Genomic DNA, 20,255 nt, shown 5'->3' with positions numbered 1-20,255 from the left:
GGTACAATTCTTTTATGTTTTTCATGCTCACCAAGGCTACATTTATTTGATCATAAATACAGTAAAACAGTAATATTATAAAATATTGTTACAATTTAAAATATCTGTTTTCTTTTTTAATATATTCAAAAATTGTATTGGTTCCTGTGATGGCAAAGCAGAATTTTCGAGATGGTCCTCACTGCAGAACACGAAATCCAGGGGGAGGAGTTGGATCCAGATCCAACTCCTCCCACCTTACATATACCTAAACCTACCCATCTCCACCCCCTGATCCCTAAACCCACCCCTAAACCTACCCATCTCCACCCCCTGATCCCTAAACCCACCCCTTGACCTACCAATCTCCACCCCTTATATCTGGATCCAACTCCACCCCCTGGATCTCGTGTACTGCAGTGAGGTGCTACTGGAATTTTCAGCATTATTACTCCAGTCTTCAGTGTCGCATGATCCTTCAGAAATCATTTGTTGATTTGCTGCTTAATATTTTTGTGGAAATCGTGATGTATATTTCTTCAGGGTTCTTTGATGAATAGAAAGTTCAAAAGAACAGCATTTCTTTGAAATATAAATCTTTTGTAACAGTAAAAGTCTTTACTCCTGATACATTTTTAACATGTTCTTGCAAAATAACGCATTCATTTCTTAAAAAAACAATATGTAGGCTGCCGACCTCAAAACATACATCATGAAATATTAAATATTATATTATATTTTGATGATGCACTCAAGTTTCAAACACTGTGGAAATGTTGAGTTAGAAGATCGCAGACGGCGCTCAAAGCACCTGCATAGGATTTAAATCTATTTACATGATTCTCAGCTATGACGAATGCTTTAGTCGTACTTATTACTCCCCTCCTCTAACAAGTTTGCCTGGACTCATAGCAGTCTGATTTGATGTTATTGGATCCTGGAAATTGCCCTTGCGGTATTGTTTTCATAAAACAACTCGTAAAAATGTCAAAAGAATAACTTGTTATAACCTATTGTCTTTAGTTGTCTGTATACGACTAATTGCACTATAGTCAACACACATTTATGAGGAATGACAGAACAACAAATCATTAGTTTTCCACTTGTTTGGTTGTTACAGGTTGTAGATTACAGGAGCTTCTCAGCAGTGATTCTGAGCTCCAGGACTATGGGATGGAGAGATAGACTGGGAATCAGATCCTTAAAGGTGCCTTATGTAAAAATTGAGGTAAAAATATCCAAAAAATGAGCTACATGCATCAAAAGAATGAGAAGAAATAAGGGCGATGATGTCATTAAAAAAATGTCAAGTTATAGTGCTGCAGAGATATCAACCTCAATTAGCATTAGCATTAATAGCCACGGCCCGACAGGTGTCGTAATACCAGTTTCGGCCATGGGAGGCGGTATGCCGGCAACATAACCACCAGCCAAACATGCAATACACGAATAACTCGCACGGCTTGTGGGCGTACTTGAACCTGATGTCAATCGTGTGGAAAGTAGCCTACAGCCCCACTACTACATTCAAATAAAATATGATAAAAAAGGAACAGAACCAGAGTAAACATTGGCACTGCTTTCCATCGCTGGAGACAACTAATGGACATGAAAAAAATGAGGTTTGACTTCGAACTTGCAACATTTCGTTTGGATTGGTAAGTAAGATGCTGTTAGTATTTCGTTAGAAGTTTGTTTTATATGTTTGTGTAGATTTTCGGGAAGTTATAACATAGAAATGTATCGAAGGCTGTTCGATAAACGTATATAACGTTCATAAATACAGTATTGTAATATAGTACACATAGCACAATCTCTATTGCTCTTTTTTTCTTGCCAACTACGTGACCTATATTATGTTTATTAAATGGCTTTCCTGAGGTAAATCTGACATAATTGTTCTCCAGCTGTGTTATTGACCTCTTCACGATGATAAAAAACACTGATTGGTCGATATTATGTATGAGGAATACATTTTGGTAAGTTGTAGCCTAACGTTACTGTATCTTTCAGTGTTCGTGATTTTTTTACTATTAGCTAGTAGAGATGATCGGTTCACATGCGCTAGGGATCTGTCGTGTAACATTTACAAGCGCCAAAACGGTATTTAATTGACAGAATCTGAGAGCTGAGATTTTTTTATATCATAACTAACCTGCTCTGTCTAGTCTGTCGGTCTCCGTGTCCTCTTTGCTTCGCGATTTTTCTGTGCGTGAGAAAATTGATGTGTGGGGGGTGAGAGCGTGTGAAAAGTGTTTGCGTGTGTCTCACGGTGAATGCGTGAGAGTTGGAAGCTCTGGTTATGTTGGCGCTAGCTTGGTCAACATCAGCGAATGCTGTCTGTCAAATTAATGTAATTCAAACTAACAATAAAAATGTAATATGAACAAAACGAATATGAACATATTCACTGGTAAAGGTGAAGGGGAGTAGCTTGAAGATATTCATACTCTAGAGTAGACCAACTCACTTTCTGGAGGTATACTGCCCCCATCTGGTATGGAATGTGGAGTATGAATTTATTTATTTTTACATAAGGCACCTTTAAGGAGAACTCTACCTGAAACCACTGGAAGTTTCAAAACTTCTTTGAAGTTCTTTATCAAAATCTAGAGATTATAATTTTTATTGCAAGCTTATTATTCACAGAAAATGTATCACTGCTCAAATTCTTTTCATGAAAAATATCAGCTTAATTGTAATTTATCATGCTGTCATTTTGCCATTAAAGATTTGGATTATGCTGGAGGTGACATTTAAACCTATGCTTTGGTTTCACTCATTTTTAATTATGTTTTAATTCATTTACATTTTCCAGTGTGGACATCACAGTACTTAAAATTAATCCATACTGTTAAGATAACAACTTAGATTTACGCCTTGATGTGCTTCACTTTGAAGATCTTCTTGAAGGTCTTTTGACTCTTAAATTGAATTAAAATGTTTTTTTCTTTTCTTTTCTTTTCTCTACTTTTCCCCTGTGTTTTCATCTCAGGATACAACTGTGTCCAGCTCATGGCGATCATGGAACATGCCTACTATGCAAGTTTTGGCTATCAGGTCACTAACTTCTTTGCAGCTTCCAGGTAAGTTTACATTTATACATTAGGCGAATAAAAAAGTAAGTTACATTGCAGTCAAGGTATATATTTTTTTCAGGTCATGCATTTCCCGGATATCGAACCCATGCATGAAATTGGGGTTGCTAGTACCATGCTGAAATGTTTGAGCTACAGGATTATTTCAGAACCAGATTTTTTTTTTTTTTACATAGTCATCTGTGCTGAGAAATTTAAGTAGTCTGGATGTATATCCTTAAGTATAATTTAAATATAGTGCATTTATCATGTTTCTGCTAAGTGGTCTGGTAAACAACGCATTATTTGTGTTAAGGTGCTAATACATTTAATTTTTTTGTCACAACCAAATCAAAGCTTGTGTTTAAAAAAAAAAGTGTACAGTCACCATATAGCAGGCGTCTTAACTCATGGGTCATTGATTTGTTCTGACCAATGCTATGGATAATATCATAAATAGGCTTGTCAACTCTTCAAAAGGAGGAGAAATATTCCCATATCATTTGTCGTCGACACCAATAGTCGTAAATAGGTGCAAATTCATCTGTCACTTGATGCCAGAACATGATCAAAATTATGCAAGATAGAATAAAACACGGCCACTGCTGTACAGGATACATTTGCAATTCCCTCTTGAAGCTGTCGGACAACTAACAGCCTCAAAGTCGCTAGGGCAGTTATGGATTGTATTTTTAAGAATTAAGGTTAACACCTACGTCCCGAAGGAAATCATTTTCACCTCGGGACTTCAGATCTGGTTGTTCCGGATGTGCCAAGAACATGCACTTCTCCTTCGCCAAAACACATTAGCATGCTCTGCCCTGGTCACATTTTATTTATTAATGTTATATCTACAAGGCCTGGGAGACTGAGCATGTGACAGTATCTAAATGCTTTTCATTTTCCTTTAGAGCTCAGGGTTTGGTGGCGTTGTCTCTCAGCCTGTGCAGCAGTAATTCCAGTCTTTAAATCAGGATGAGGTCCTCTGTCAAGGGCAGTAATCTTACTGTAAACACATTTGCCGCTAATCCCCAAATAGAAGAAAGCCCTGATAAATAACAATAGTAAAAAACAGAATTGGGTCTCCAAAATAAATAAACTCTCATGAAAGAAAATTGCATCTTTGAATGTGGGGAGTTAGCAACTCCCTCAAACTAATAAGATATGACAGAGTCATTGGGAATCTTTATTTGGCTTTGGCTGGCTGAGGCGGCCGGCACTGGTGGACCAGTCCAGATAAAGTGCAATGTATACAGAGTAATTTCACTCATGATTGATCACTCATGCACATTTAAGACCTATTCCTCTTTCTGCTGGGTGGAGAGAGCGGGCGAGGGAGGTGACTTGGAATATCATTAGCTCTCTTCTCACTTTACTTGTTCTTTGCCCTGATGTCTTTTAACCCAACGGAGTAGATATAGAGCTGGTCATGCTGGGAGTTTAGAGTGGGTATTTGTTTTGTGATTTACCCTTGGATCCGAATCCACACACTTTATATCTTGTAGATGGCTGAGAAGTGCACAGTCAGTACTTTTAAAAATAGTAATTATTGTCTAAATGGTTTTTCGGCCCCCAAAAACTCACACATACCAGAAAACCTTTTAAATTACAAAGTAATGGAACATTAAACTCTAACAGATCTCGCCTATATTAATATTGAGCAAAACACATTAAATAACCTTTATTTTTAACATTTGCTCTCCTTTAACAGTCAGAAGCAAAGCATGCTGGGAACTAGAAATCTGTTGTAACTCATTCCGTTAATGTGTATGTATATATTTACATACATTCACATTTTAAATGGGAACATGTATGTGCAATATATGTATACAATAAAGGATAAAACTTTGTGAATATTAAATGTAATGCTATTTTTGTCTTCATTTATACATATTTTATATGCAAGCTATAAGGTACGAGAGGCTGTGCTGTATCGTAAATAAGTCATGGCCTTCAGCCGTGACTTATTCACGATACAGCACTAGCCTCGAGTACCTTATTGATTTTATAAAACGGTTACCACACAATACAAATGTTAAAGCCAAAAAATATGTATCAATGCAATTTTTATGAAGTAAAATCACTAAAAGCCTTCCTTCCGCTGGAAGAAATAGTCCCTGACCCGACCGTGAACAGTAACATCATGTTACATTATTTTGCCATTAGATGGCGCCAAAGACTGTCTTTATGAGCGAGTCAGTCAGTAGAGAAGACTTATATATTGAAAGGACGGAAAAGCAAGACGTAACTGCGTGTCAGGGCACAGGAAACCCCCTTAACTGTTAAAAGGACAGTTTTTCATTACGAATATTGGACTGACCTGAAGGAAAATGCTATACTGTAAATGCAGGTACACTCGATCTCTCACAATGAGAACATATGTTTACGTTGCTAAGAGTGGTTGCTAGGGGTGTTGTGTAGTGATACATAGAACGTTGGGTGAAGCGGTCATAGCCGTGTTTTATCCAAGCGGCAACATTCTAATCTGAAAAATGAAGCCTACCCGGAAGTGCGAAAAACTGCAATACACCGAAAATCCGCTAGGGGCAGGTCCCAAAAGGGAGCAAATGTCCATAGACCCCCATGTTAAAATGTCCGTTTTCACAGCATAAATTCATGTTTTTACAGGTTGGTCCCATGGACTTTTATTGTATTTTTCGATAGGTTCCGAGTGCCTGACAACTGTGAGGGGGGTTAATTTTTTTCTAACTCGTTAGTTTAGATCGTATTTAGATATAAAATGTATGACAAATAAGGGCGTGGTTAACTTTGATTGACAGCTGATAACGAGCATAGGCTGCGCCGAGTGGAATTCCTGAAATTTGACGTCTCGGCCATGATCTGACACAACACATCATACCACCTCTGTATTCTTTCTGAACATTTGTATTGAAATATCATACATAAAATGGGTTGCTCTGCTATAAACTGCACTAACCGACACTGTAGGAGGACTTCGCTCCAGTTTTTCCGGTAAGTGACATTCCACTACTATTTCACATAGTTAGCACTATTTAGTGTTTGTGGGCACTGCAACAGTTAGCATTAAATCACCTCAGATAAGTTAGCGTCCTGTTAATGTAGCACTGTATAACGTTAAGGGCAACGAAGCATAGTTCTCGTCAATAAACCTTATTTTTTTGTGAATAGCTCTGTGGCAATACTTAATTCATTGTCAATTTATATAGTCTATGGTTGTCACATTTAAGGTAAAACGTTCGTTCATATCATAACTTCACACGAAGCTTACTCCCATCACATTAAACAGATTGTTGTCAATGGCTAGCTGAGGTAAAATTGTGAACCGCTTTGCACTGCACCATTTGACTGTATACTTTGAACACGGACTTGTGATAACGAGCGACAGCTAACGTTAGTCAACATACTGGTGTTAGTTATAACCCAATGTTTATAACTGACGTTTGAAACACTGTAAATGCGTCTGCCAAATGAATAAATAAAAATGCTTGGCTGAAGAGGCGGGTCCACCGGCCGGCTCAGTCTCACACAAAGCCCACCCTTTTACCCATATATGGATTGGCCAGAAGGTGGGCGGGGTTAGGATTTTCCAAGATGGCGCCGCCCATACCCCCATAAACGGCCTCAAAACCGTTCTTCAGAAAGTCTATGGGTGACGTCACAGACGCTTTGTCCATATTTTTTACAGTCTATGGTTTTATCATATGGTTTTATCGTGAATAAAACACAGCCATTGACCAATCAGAATTAAGGACTGTAACTAACCGTTTTATATATGAATACTTACCTTATTATAGCCATACATGGTCAATGCATATATTGCAGTATATTAAAAAATATAAACACTAGTTTTGTATTATGTAATATATCGCATTATATTTTGCAGTATATACCCATATATTTTTGTTCAGTAAGGGTACTACCAGGGCTGATTGCCACTGAGCCGAATGGGACTGCTAATGATAGCTCTCTCCTGGTGTTATTGGCCTCTACCACCTTAATTCTTGGAATTGGAAATGGAATGATTCTGATTTTGATTTGATTCAGCAACATATGGCATGTGGAGGGGTAATTGCTGGCACGTGAGCAAAAGCGAGAGAGCAGTATGTATTTCATTAATATAAAGTACCTCACACCTGCATACAGATCTACATTTTGAGGTAATCATTACTCATAGACCATCACCCACTTTCTCAAAACCTTAAATATGAAACCAAATCTTCAAACTACATTCAATCAAATAATGCTTTCAGATCATACACACAGCCAGACAAAATATAAGCACTACAGATCATTCATTAGATTCTACATCAAAAAATGGAGAACACAGCATCTAAAGCATGCAGTTACAGGAAACAAGTATATTGTAAACACAGTAAACACATTTTGCAATTACATAAAAAAGTATAGTAATCTTAACTTACAGTATTAAGGTGAATAAATTGGATACTGTATGCGCTGCAAGTATTAAATATTGTATGGTATTGAATGTCTGTATATTCAGCACTTGCATACTGTAAAAATACAGTAGCCCAAATGCAAAAGCCCAGTCAAAGAAAACTCTAAATAAAAGGCATGTTACAGTACACTCAACAAAGTTGTGCAACTACAAAATCAAGGTCATGGAGAGATTAATTCTGCCTCAGCATCACGTCCTCATGTTGGGTCCGGCCTGAGGACTTTGTCCACTTCACAGACTTTCGTGGCGACGCTGCAATTGCGACAACTGTCCCGCGAGTGCCCATTGGGCAGTCCTTATTGCTAAAATGGATCTCCTCTCCAGTTATATTAATTCTAAGATATGCCATCCAAGTTGAATGTCTTAGCATGTGGATAGTATCATTTTATAATTAGCTGCTAATTATGTGTTCAGTTGACCTTTTTATTTCAAGCAACGTATAGTTGCATGGACGGGTAAACTAGAGTAAACTTTGGCAAATTAAGTGTTTTGCTCAAGGACATGATTTTGATGATTCTGGTTCGACCCTTATGAGCTTTTAACCTTTTACTTACCATTTAAGATATTTATCAAATTACAACTTATTAGCTTACACCACCTCATAACATCAACCTATCAAACATCTAACCAATTCGCTCTACAAACCACGCATTCTCTTGTCTTTTCCCACAGCCGCTTTGGTATTCCTGATGATCTGAAGCATCTGGTTGATACCGCACACTCCATGGGCATCACGGTTCTGCTGGACGTGGTCCACAGTCACGCCTCCAGCAACACAGAAGATGGGCTGAACTACTTCGACGGGACCGACTCCTGCTTCTTTCACGGAGGCTCCAGAGGGAACCACTCACTCTGGGGCAGTCGACTCTTCAATTACTCCAGGTGAACCAATGCTAAGAAATATGCATGCTTAATATATTCTGCTCACATTCCTGACTCTTCTCCTGTTCAGTAAGTTCTCATTTGCGAATATCAAACAGCCCCTGAGTTTTCCAGAAGCATTCACATGTAATGGAACACAAATGGATCTTAATGGCATCTTAAGACGTATAAGAGGAACTCTGGTGTTTCCTTGTACTATCACAGCCGTTCACCTATGAATCCCGTTGATTATTAAGCAAGTGTGGCACGCCTCACATGCGGTACTACACGGTTTGCAGATAAGCTCTTTTTGGTAATTCTACAATCCATGTCTCCTACTCACAATAAGAACCTTAAGAAATTTCTCCCCGTCCCTCGTCTTTCTTCTCCCCTCTCCTCATCTCAGAGATGACAAGCTTTCTTTACACCACCTCTCAGCGCTGATCCATTAGAGGTCTCAGTGCTGCCCTCCGTTGCCATCTTCTGTAATGGGATTTCACATCATTGTTGTTTGAATCTGAAGAGTCATGCCTCACCCACCAAAATGATAGTCCTGTCTGGCGGTTACATCTGCGAATGAACATTGATTTTTGGTCATATCTTGGTTTTTGATTCTGGCCGCATGCCTTTTGTTCCCTCTGCTTCTCTGTTTGTCGCCGCTGGCAGTATTTTAATGTTTTTACATTGCTCGGTATGGGATGGAATATCAGTTCTACCTAAATGAAATAGTTGAAATGGTCATTGTTCAAGTTGAGCACATTGCTCTTTATCATGATTGAATTTGATACTGTAGCTTGGAAAGGTACAAACTATTCATAATTCAAATTAATACAATCAAGCTACTGTGTTTAAATTACAATTTATGTTGTACTCATATTTTAATAATTTACATTTTATAAAATATATTCTATATATTTATTTATATTAGTGTATATGTATCTGTAACAAAAACCTTATGTAGTGAGGATCTCAATTACGCCGGTTTCACACTGCTCGCGTTAGCAGAGCGTAAGCAGCGCATATTTTTTTCGGCGCCCATGTTAACAGATTAGAGCATTCACACCGCGGCAGCCGGCAGCGCGTAGCGAGTCTATTTTTTGCTGCGCCGCTTATGCTGAAATTAAAGTGACAATGCATTGATCATGGACAAAATACACAGCAGTTTTACCCAAAAAGCACATTGATGATATCTATTGTGTTTTAAACAGTCAATCAATTGACCTTCAGCAATTGAAAAAGAAAACAAATATCCGAAAACAAACTTTTTGCCCGGACTACAAAAACAAGTTTAAACAATTTATACTGCCAGTTTAGCTTAAGTTATATATTAATTATATAATTATAATTAAATAATTAAGAGGTGTTAGAGGGACAACATTAAACAGCATTTTAACAGATCAATTAACCATAAATCTCACTATATAAGGAACAATTTAAATTATGTAAGGAATAATCCATGGCTAGCTGTGCATTAAACAACATTAAATGAACATTAAACATCGTTGTCACTACACTTGGAGGCAAGAACCGCCCGGTTTTTAATATTTTTAATTTTAGCTTTAGTTAACTTAACAACAACAACAACAACAATTAAAGCTGCAAGCAGCATTTATCGGGGTTCAAGCATTTAAGGCCTTTAAGCACATAAGCATTTCAGACATTAAGTTTTATTTAGCAAGCTTTTAAACACTGAAATAATAGATGGAAAAGTCCATTTACAGCCAATACAGGCAATTTACCATAGGAAATATGTTGTTTTCAAAGCTTTTTGCCAGTTATAGTGCCATCTATGGTCCGATCTCCATAAAATTTTGCTTGCTTGTTTAGCTTGTGTTGCATATGTCACATATGCTCATCAATTTTTGTGAAGTTGTGAGTTTTCCTTTAGGATTTATAGGCTTTTGAGTGTATTTTGTCACGCCCCTTTTCTAAATGACCCTGTTACAGCCACCCAAATGCAAAAGTTGATCTAGAGAGTCCAGAGAATTGTCCTAGACTGGTTTGGTTCCGATCGGGCGAAAAACCAGGGACTAGTTCGCAAAAGTAGGTTTTGGACAAAATGCGACAAAATTTATGGAGATAGCCATTTTGCCTGCCTCGAGCCAGGGATCACTGTGGTCAAACGGTCTAAGAGTTATGAGCGATTTTGTACTTTTGGTTGCTGTAGCGCCACCTATGGGCCAATCGGGGTCATACTCTGATAGGTTGTCCCCAAATTGAGGCCTACCATCTGGCCAGGTTTCAAGTCTCTAGGCCTTACGGTTTGGCCTGCACGATCAGTTTTACAAATCCTTACAATTACAATAGGGTTTCAGCATTTCATGCTTGAACCCCTAATGACCTTAAGCTACTGACTTAAAATGTAGTCAAGTTCTACATTTTAATTGAAAAATATTTTAGTTTAATAATTAGTTTTGTGTTTAGTCTTTGACTGCTTTGTTATAATGGTTTCCCAAATGTTTTTATGTATGTAATCTTACTTTTTTAATCTTACTTCCAGTAACATAATTTTTCCTGTGTAATTTCTTGGTAGTACTCTCAGCCATCACATATTAAGCATGGGATTTATTCTTGTGCAAAAGGAGAGAAAATACCATGAAACCTTGGAAACTGCAAAGCATAAAGAAAATGCGTATAATAAAAGAACAAGAGCGTTAAAACTTCTCATCTCTCATTCTCACAGTACTGTTGAATTAATCTTGAAATAACACAGATGGTTTTCAAATAATCTAATTGCATTATACTCTGAAACTTAATAAGTGTATATATGTGCAACAATGTGCAGACTATTTATTCAGACAAACTAATCAATGGTTTCTTGGCATTTCTTGAAAGAAACTCAAAAACAACAGCCTGTCTATTCTAATCTTGCTTTTAATTAGCGTGCATCACAGCTCATTTTGAATTTCTTCATTTATCCATCTTTGATTGTGAGTTTAATTATTCTGGTGAAAAGGCATAGTGTTTTTGAATGTTTTAATTCAATTTGATGATATTTTTCTTATTTCCGTATAGCTCACCTCGCAACTTGATCTGAGTGTGCATGTTTGTTTAGATATAATCAGGACCATTTAGTGATGGAATAAAAGGACAATAGATGGTACAGTTTCAAAGCTTGGTATTATGCATAATTTATTTATTTATTCTGTTTTATTTGTTAATCTGTTATTTTGTGGACTGTTGTTTGAAGGCTTTGATGTTGTTGTTGTTTTTTCTTTCTTTCGATGTTTGTTCAGACCCAATTATTTTTGATACTGATGAGGGATTGGTAGAGTGGCAGTAATATATTGATTCTTCTTTAAAGTCTTTCATCTGTGGCCTGCTGCAATTGTTGGCGTCTCTGTGGTGTAAATGAGCCTGTCTCATCCACCCCTTACCTCTGTCAATTCTCTCTAACAATCTCCTCTCTCTATTTCCTTTGCATCTCTTCATCATGCATAAATTCCGAGTGCTTGAGAATGAAGTGTCTAATGCTTCGGTAAAAGTTGTTTTGTTTTGAAGTGCTGAGCATTGTTCTCCCCGGGTGTTTGCGTCTTTTGAAGGTGATTGTAAATGATAACTGTGTCGACTCCATCTCCTTCGACTATCCTTGTGGATTTGACACGGCCCATCGGAAATAGCCCGAAGGATGACCCTCTCACCCTCATTTCCATGAAAATCCAATCAGAAGATGCGCGCCTCACTTCTGTGGGTCCGTAAACGGCCGTGACGTCCCCTGATCTGATACACTCTGTGTCCGAAACCAAACGCAAAATGTTTTTGTATGAAGGTTTCTATTAAGAAAGTTTCCGTACAGGCATCCAAAGCATGCCATGTCTAAAGATCTAGAACAGATTCCAGTTTTAGACTTGATAAACAAGTATTTAACTTCATATTTCTCAGCAGAAATCCATAAAATATATTTTTTGAAATCATAAAATATGAATAAAACAATCATCAGCATTTTAGTATAATTTACTATTTTAGTATTTAGTATAGCTTTTGTCATTGTGATTCGTTTTTGTATATTTTTATATATTTCAATTTAGCTTTAATTTGTTTTAATTTCAGTTTTAGTAATTTTAGTGCTTCATCTTAGTTTCCAGTTAGTTAGTTTTTAGTTAGTTTTTTATTTTATTTATTTTATTTCAGCTTTATTTCAATTAAAGAAAACAATTTTAATAGTTTAACATTAACAACACTTATTATAATTAATAGTTTTATTAATTAATTGTATTTTTTACGTTATTTTAAAATATTTGTAATATTATTAGCAATATTATGGTATTGTAATGTTATAATATATTATAATAAAAAGAATATGATTATTTCATTTAATAATATGAATAATTTCATAATCCAGTTCTTTCAACTGTACCATTTATTGGAAAAAGTAATACTTCTATTTAACTGGCTTCATGTGTGAAAGTGGATTTGGTTAAACTGAGTAGTAATTATGTTTTTTTTTTTTTTTTTTGCAGACATTTTTTAATATCTGGCAATGTGATGCAAACTCAAATTTATACCAAATTCCTTACAAAATGTAAATGTTTACTTAACAATCAAGTACAATGTTTTCCCTTCTACCCTTAAAACATCACCATTGTATCCCTATAAAAGACATGAAAAGACGTTAAAAACCAAGCCTGAAGGCTGAAAGTGTAAACCTTCTGCAACAGATGCTGTAATACACACGTGTTTATTTCATCTCAGACGACAGCTTTGTTAGCACTGGCTGGCCGTCAGCGTGTATTAGCAGCTGTCCTGCAGTAGACTTCACTCTGTAATTAACACTGTGTCTGGAGTTGTTTGCAGTCTAATTACATGTTTGATGAGTTCTGTTTTTATCCATTGACGCTCTTCGTGATGGCCGTAAAGATGGTATCTGTGTCTTTTGCAGTCAGTCAAAACAGCCTCGAGTCAGATTGGCGGAACAGTGACTGAAGGAATTGTTTTTATCAAAGTGAATTAGTCGTACCCTTTGAGTTTTGCTGGAAAATGTTTCTCATCCCATGGAAATTAAAAAGGGATAAACCTTTTCAATCCTTTCATGCGTAGGCAGCAGGCATCATTAGGTAGGTGCAAGCGATGCCTTTCTGAATTTGAAACAAAAGTACAGAGAACTAAAAAAAATCAAACATCTTAAGACAAAGCTAACAGAGCCAAACGAAACACGATGTATGGCAGCGCAGCTAATATCTACGTGCCATAGACAGCTCGCACATAGCCATTTTGCGTCGCTTGTGTGTGTGTGTGCGCGCAAATGCTCAAATGGAAATAGACCTCATTAGGTTTGATATACAAAAGGATTGGCTGTTGCATTTCTTTTTTTTTATTTAATTTTTAAGATCAGAAAGAATGCCGCAGGGCACACTGGCGAAAAGTCTTGTATTGATGAAATTTTAATTGCCTTAATCTAATGGAGCACCCATGCACATCTTGGAATAGGCACTTGAACAACTAACTTTTTAAGGAAATTAAAAAGGTAATTTCCTTTTAAAATAAGGTATAGATGATCTCATAAAAAAATAAATGCAGTCAACACTAAATGCTAAAAATTACACTTTAAAAGTGTATTAGAGCTCATTGTTTCAAACTAAACACTGACTTGTGAGGGCATCAGATTTCAATTTCAACCGAATTAAGGTTATTCCTAAAACACTCAGTATGTCAGGATTATGGTTTAGTTGTTTCTTTGTTCTTGTTTTCTCTCTCTCTCTCTCTCTCTCTCTCTGTCTCCTTGGTTACTCATTATGTGCTCTTTTGTTGATATAGTTACTCATTATTGCCAGCTGTCTCTCATTAAGTTTATTTTGTTTGCCCTGTGTATTTAAGCCCAGTGTTTCAATTACTTCTTGTCGGTTCTCTTTGACAACCAAGTGTGGTTTTTAATGAAACCATTTTTAATGAAAATACTAACGTGCCTAAGACTTAATGTACAATTTATTGTTTTACCACAGCATTGTATATTTGCTCTTGTGATCTCCTGCGTGTTTTGTTTAGATGAATAAAGATTTATATTCTCAGAATTCTCCCTGCTTCATCGTCGTGCACGCTAGAAACCACACGTTACAATATATACAGTATAAATAAATATATTTGTAAGGTAATTTTATCACTTCACTGTTGAATACTTAATTCGAATGGCCTGACAGATGTTCTAAGGTGTTTTTTGTTTTCCAACCGTGGCCACAGTACCACCTCGAGGTGTGCATTCATTTTCAATAATTCAGTGGTCCGTGGCCAATTATTCCTAACATATTTTCCCACATATTCTTTTACATATTTTTCCTGCTGTCTTATTACAGGCCTAAAACACAAATGTAAATTCACAACTGTAGCATAGGGGACAACAACAAGCTAGTTTTAGAAACGTCTACTTTGTGACTTGAAATTAAACTATGTCCATGCATCTTTAACTACTGTGTATACAACAAGCAAGGTTGTTTTATTTATTTATTTGTGACCCTGGATCACAAAACCAGTCACAAGTCGCACGGGTATATTTTAGGCAATAGCCAACCAATACATTGTATGAGTCAAAATTATCGATTTTTCATTTATGCCAAAAAATCATTAGGATATTAAGTAAATATCATGTTCCATGAATATATTTTGTAAATTTCCTACTGTAAATATATAAAACATTTATTTTTGTGAGTGAATGCAGCACAATTGCGAACATAAACGAACAACTTTAAAGGCGATTTTCTCAATGTTTAGATTTTTTTGCACCCTCAGATTACAGATGTTCAAATAGTTGTATCTCGACCAAATATTGTTCTATCATAACAAACCACACATCAATGGAAAGCTTATGTATTCAGCTTTCAACTTATGTATAAATCTCAATTTCAGAAAATGTACCCATGTGACTGGTTTTGTGGTCCAGGGTCACATTTATTTATTATTATTCAATCTATTCTACATGACTATATAAACCAGGGGTGGCCAGTCCTGTTCCTGGAGATCTACCTTTCAGCGTTCAGCTCCATCCCTGTTCAAACACTATAAAGTAGAGCCCTGCGCTGGACTGTTTTCTTCATCCCGCTCCCACCCGCCGAATTTCTGACCATTACCGCCCGCTCCCGCAACGTATGTGTTACACTCCCGCCCGCTCCCGCAATATGTATGTCCACTCCCGCCCGCACCCGCAAAACTCTGAGAATTTACTCCCGCACAATAATAGAGATGCATTGATTTTGTGTCTTCTCCCGTCCCGCAGGAAAAAACACGTATTTGTATTGCTATTATTAAAGAGATTCATGGGGTTGTTTGTTTCGTTTCCCTGGCCGGCATGTATTCTGGACACATACACACAGGACAATGAAGGAAATCGAGTGTATGCTGTTTTTGGATGGTTTTGTTTTTGTTTTTGCTGTTTTTTTATTCAGGATACTCCGTCTGGCGCGTGCAATGATGCGTGATGATTCTCTCTGACCAATCAGCAGTCTGCCGTGCTTTCACGTCACATTTTAGTATCGCCTCAGCTCGCCTCAGCTCGCTCAGAACCTCGCCGGAGGTGGTACGAAAAAAAGTACTTGGAAGCAGATACAGTTACAACTTTTACACAGTGGAAAACCAAACAAAGGCGAGTCGAGCCGAGCCGAGGTGAGCTGGTACTGTGTAGTGGAAAAGCGCCATTATTGACATCTCCATCATGTCGCTAGGCTACCTCCCGATCCCACAGTGTTTTTTTTTAGCCGCCCATTCCCGCCCGCAGCAAAGTTCATACCGCCCGCTCCCGCGAGATTTGCGTTGGGTCCCGCGGAACCCGGCGGGACTCAATCCCAATGCAGCCCTCTAGTGTAAAGCAGCTAATTAAGATCTTCGGGAGCACTTAATATTTTCAGACAGGGTTGGATCTTAACTCTGCTGGTAGGTAGATCTCCAGGAACAGGATTGGGCACCCCTGATATAAACTATTCAACTGGCTCCCAATGAAAAACATTGCCTGGCCAGTGGACCCCTGGTTTAAGATTTAATGAAGTGCACAATCTGGACTAAAAGCCCAGGTATACTTCATTTTCTGTGTTCTGCTCCGTTTCACACAGCTTTCAAAGTATAGTCAACCACAGATGAGCGTGGATGGATGAGTTTGACACATGCGCAGTACATTCGTTTTCTATACTCTCTACAAGACGTCAGAGGGCAACACTAAGTAGTGTCATTTACAGGTCATTTGTTTGGAAGGATAGATTTCATGCAAAGTTTAGAAGAAGTAAAACAAAACCGATGGAGAATGATATGCTTATTTGTTTACAGTTCTTGGAACAGCGTCTTCCCGCATTCTTCTTTGCATGACTACTGCACAATACATCACAACTGCGTATTGACACCTATTGGACTCTTCTGTGTCAACATTCACCTTGTGTGGTACGCACACCTTCTGCATGGACACAAAAATTGGGCTGCACACAGACAGTGTTGCGCTGATATCTGCAGACCCTCCTAATGCCGAAATGACATCACACGGACAGTCCTCAGACTGTTGCGGAACGCAGACGGCCGAAGTATACTTTGGGCTTAGCCCCATCCAGGGCTGTAGCTATCGATTATTTTAGTAATCGAGTATTCTACTGATTATTCCATCGATTAATCGAGTAATCGGATAAATTGTGGTAATAAAAATAGATCCAAGTGAACAGCAGTCTTTAAAATAAATACAGTTACAAATGTATTGTTCATTGTTAGTTCATGTTGGTTAATACATTATCTAATGTTAACTAATGAACCTTATTGTTAAGTGTTACCTAAATATATAATAACAAGCAATAATTATTTGTTCAAATAAAGTGTCAAAGTAATCATATGGGTTTTATTGAACAACGCTGTTAAAATACTTAATGTAAAATAAATTATATAATCTAATATAAACATAATACATTACGTAAAAAAATGTCCACAGAGAGCGCCAACGGCCTGGTTACACTAAAGCATGATCAAATCCTTGTTTAATATTGGCCAAACAAAATGTAATTCTAATGTCAACTTAATCTTTAATATTTGGTCACTTCTGTACGATAGAAATGCAACAGTTGATGTAATTTCTTGAACAACAATATTTGCACATCAAAACATGCAAACTTTTTTTTTAAATCGCTATGAACAACAATTCGCATATATTTCAGAAAGATATTTATGTATTCTCCTTTGTTGGCGTTGATGTACAAATTAAAAACGGCGTGCAGATGAACGTTAACACACAAACAAAGCCACACAAACTCACAGCACGCAGAGATGGAGTTTGAGACACCCGAGACGCATATAAATGATGACAGTGCAACTATGAAACACACGTCCGAGGTTTTGCGTTCCCAAATGCACATTATTGGAAACCTAAACAAACAGCTCATGCAGAGACTGAGTGTGTGTGGAGCAGCGTTTACTGTGAACAGATCTGAGGTACTTTTAACAATATGCACGCATGTAAATAATTAAAGCGTCGTGCTTCTCTGTGAAAAAAAAAAAAAAAAAAGTTTTTTCTCAATTGCTAAAACACTAAAACCCATTGGCTGAACAAAGTTCTCAGTTGCCTGAACTCATTTAGCTAATTGTGCAGTCTGTTGTCAATACCTTAAACCATTTCACATGGTTAAACACAATTTGCAGATCTCACTTAGACTTTTCAGCAAAACGCTAAACACATTCTCATTCTCAAAACACATTCTGCACTTTAATGCACATGTCATCCATACTGGTAAACACAAGTGGCAACGATCAAATACAAATAGAGAACACATGTCATTGATTGAACACAACCACTCAAAATTGATGTAACCTGTTTCAAATGATGCCCAAAGACAAGATGAAGCACACTGATCACGTTTACTCCTTTGATTTTAGTATTGTATACTGTAGTACAGTGCATTTGTTAGGCTGTATACTGTACAATGAACAAATTGTATGGCCCTGAACGCTCGATGGTGTTTTTAGCCCCTAATGGCTCCTTAGAGGCAGCTAACCCTAACCTCAACCTTAAACCTACCCATCCCCTCGCTGCCTGGAAGGCGTCGTTGGGGGCTAAAAACACCAAACACCGCCCTGAACATTGTTTCATTGAAAAACTGAACAGTTTTTCTCGATTGTTTACACACATTTTCATATTCTCATATTCATATTCTCAGACCTCTACACACAAATCAAAACACACACACACAATGGGCAAAACCCCTCAATTCTCCTGCAAAATGAAACTTTACATTCAAAACAATGTTATTTCTTCTCAAAATGGTATTTTGTTTTCAAATGACACACACAAACCATCATATGAATAGACATTTATAAGAACCAGTTGAACACTGATGTGCTCAATGTAAAACACTGTGATGAATGGAAAACACTTCTTCTCCATTCATCATAATGACTTAGGCCTTTTTTTGTTCAGTGTTACACTTACTACAGACAGTACATACATAAGTGTGTTGTAAAATATTTGAGAATATTGTTTTTATACTCAGAACACACAAATACACGGTAACAAATATGTTTTATTTTTCCCACAAAAACATTGTACACAGTGTACATCCCAACCAACACAAAGTTTTACATACAGTGGTCTACATACAAAACAACAGAAGAAATGACTGTATACAGTTACAGTAAAAAAAAAAAAAAATTCAAATGTTGGCATCCATTGCTCCATTGAAGAGCTCACCTGTTCCCCTTTTATGCTAAAGCTCTGATTGCTAATTGTAAAACTGTGTGACGGGTGTTTGCCCATGTGATGAGTCAGTGTGCATATTTGAATGGCAGTGTGTTCCTTGTGAAAACAAGAGATTTTCTGCATGAAAATTGTGCCAAAAGCAGAGAATTGTGTGTAGTGTTTTGAAAAAGGTGTGTTTTAGAACTGCAGTTTGAGTGTAAAGCAGGAATTGTGCTTGTAGTTTAGTAGAGTTGGTTCAGGGGGTTGGTGAATGAGTTACATGTTGTGGTCATTGTGTCTCAAGTACCAGTATTTGTGTGTAAACAATTGAGAAAAACTGTAAAAGTACTGACTGCTCAATAGATTTTGACTGGTTGCAGGTTCATATCAACAAAGAACAAGAATTACTGTATCACAGAGACAAAGGACAAGTTTGTGAGATGCAGGGTACAGTACTGTAAAAATAGGGGTAAAAATTGCAAAGAGCAAAACCGAGTAGTAATTTCTGATCAATTTTGAGCTACTATGATAGAACATGTTTTCGTTCAGACAATGACAATCATTACAAAAGACAATGACGGAAAAATATGAAATTTGTTTTGAGATTAAAAATGTACTTCTCCCTGAACTTTTTGATGGTACAGTAAGGTGTCACGGGTAAGTCTACAAACAGAATAGCAATCCATAGATATCTTTCGAGATCTTTTGGTGTATTGTTTACTGACTGCTTGATAGTGTATATCATTTTGATCACTTTGTCTATGATTTGAGAGCAGTGTTTGATTTTGAACACAGGTAAAACTGTTCAGAGGAGTCAGAGGTTTTGTAAATAGTGCTTGAAGATGAGGTTTAATGTTTTCAGAAAAAGGAGCAAGGTTTCAGAAATTGTGTTTTAGCAATTGAGAAAAACTGTAACTGAATCACAGCCTTTGTGATTTCATGATAGCACTATGCTATATTATGAACAATGCGGTTCATGGATTCTCGTCTGTGGAATGCGCCACTTCCGGTATGTTGCCGGTTACTCGACACTAAATTGCAATCGAGGATTTTTTTAAATCGAGTACTCGACTTTAATCGAAGAATCGTTACAGCCCTAGCCCCATCATTCCATAAGTTTGATGAACTTCATTAATATGACAGGCCAAAAGATGGACTTTTAATGATGATGTCTTGAAGTGCTTTTGCAAATCCAAAGAAGGACAATGAGAGGTCAGCATGGTCGTGAAAGGAAAATAAGCAGGCAAGTAAATCAAAACATATACACTCACTGGCC

The 20,255-nt window shown here is 37.2% G+C and overlaps 1 protein-coding gene across 2 annotated transcripts in view; it reads left to right on the top strand.

Annotated features, from left to right (window-relative positions):
- gbe1a (glucan (1,4-alpha-), branching enzyme 1a) overlaps positions 1 to 20,255 on the top strand; it is a 139,470-nt gene that overhangs the window by 41,405 nt on the left and 77,810 nt on the right. For both annotated transcript variants that reach the window (XM_084400765.1, XM_084400764.1), the window contains exons 6-7: positions 2,975 to 3,065; positions 8,167 to 8,376. In XM_084400765.1, the coding sequence (XP_084256891.1) occupies positions 2,975 to 3,065; positions 8,167 to 8,376 (301 nt within the window). The remainder of the gene's footprint in view (positions 1 to 2,974; positions 3,066 to 8,166; positions 8,377 to 20,255) is intronic.

Source organism: Rutilus rutilus, assembly GCF_951802725.1.
Source record: "Rutilus rutilus genome assembly, chromosome: 25".
Taxonomy (NCBI): domain Eukaryota; kingdom Metazoa; phylum Chordata; class Actinopteri; order Cypriniformes; family Leuciscidae; genus Rutilus; species Rutilus rutilus.
Note: the sequence above shows the minus strand (reverse complement) of the source record. Positions and strands in the feature narration are given on the sequence as shown.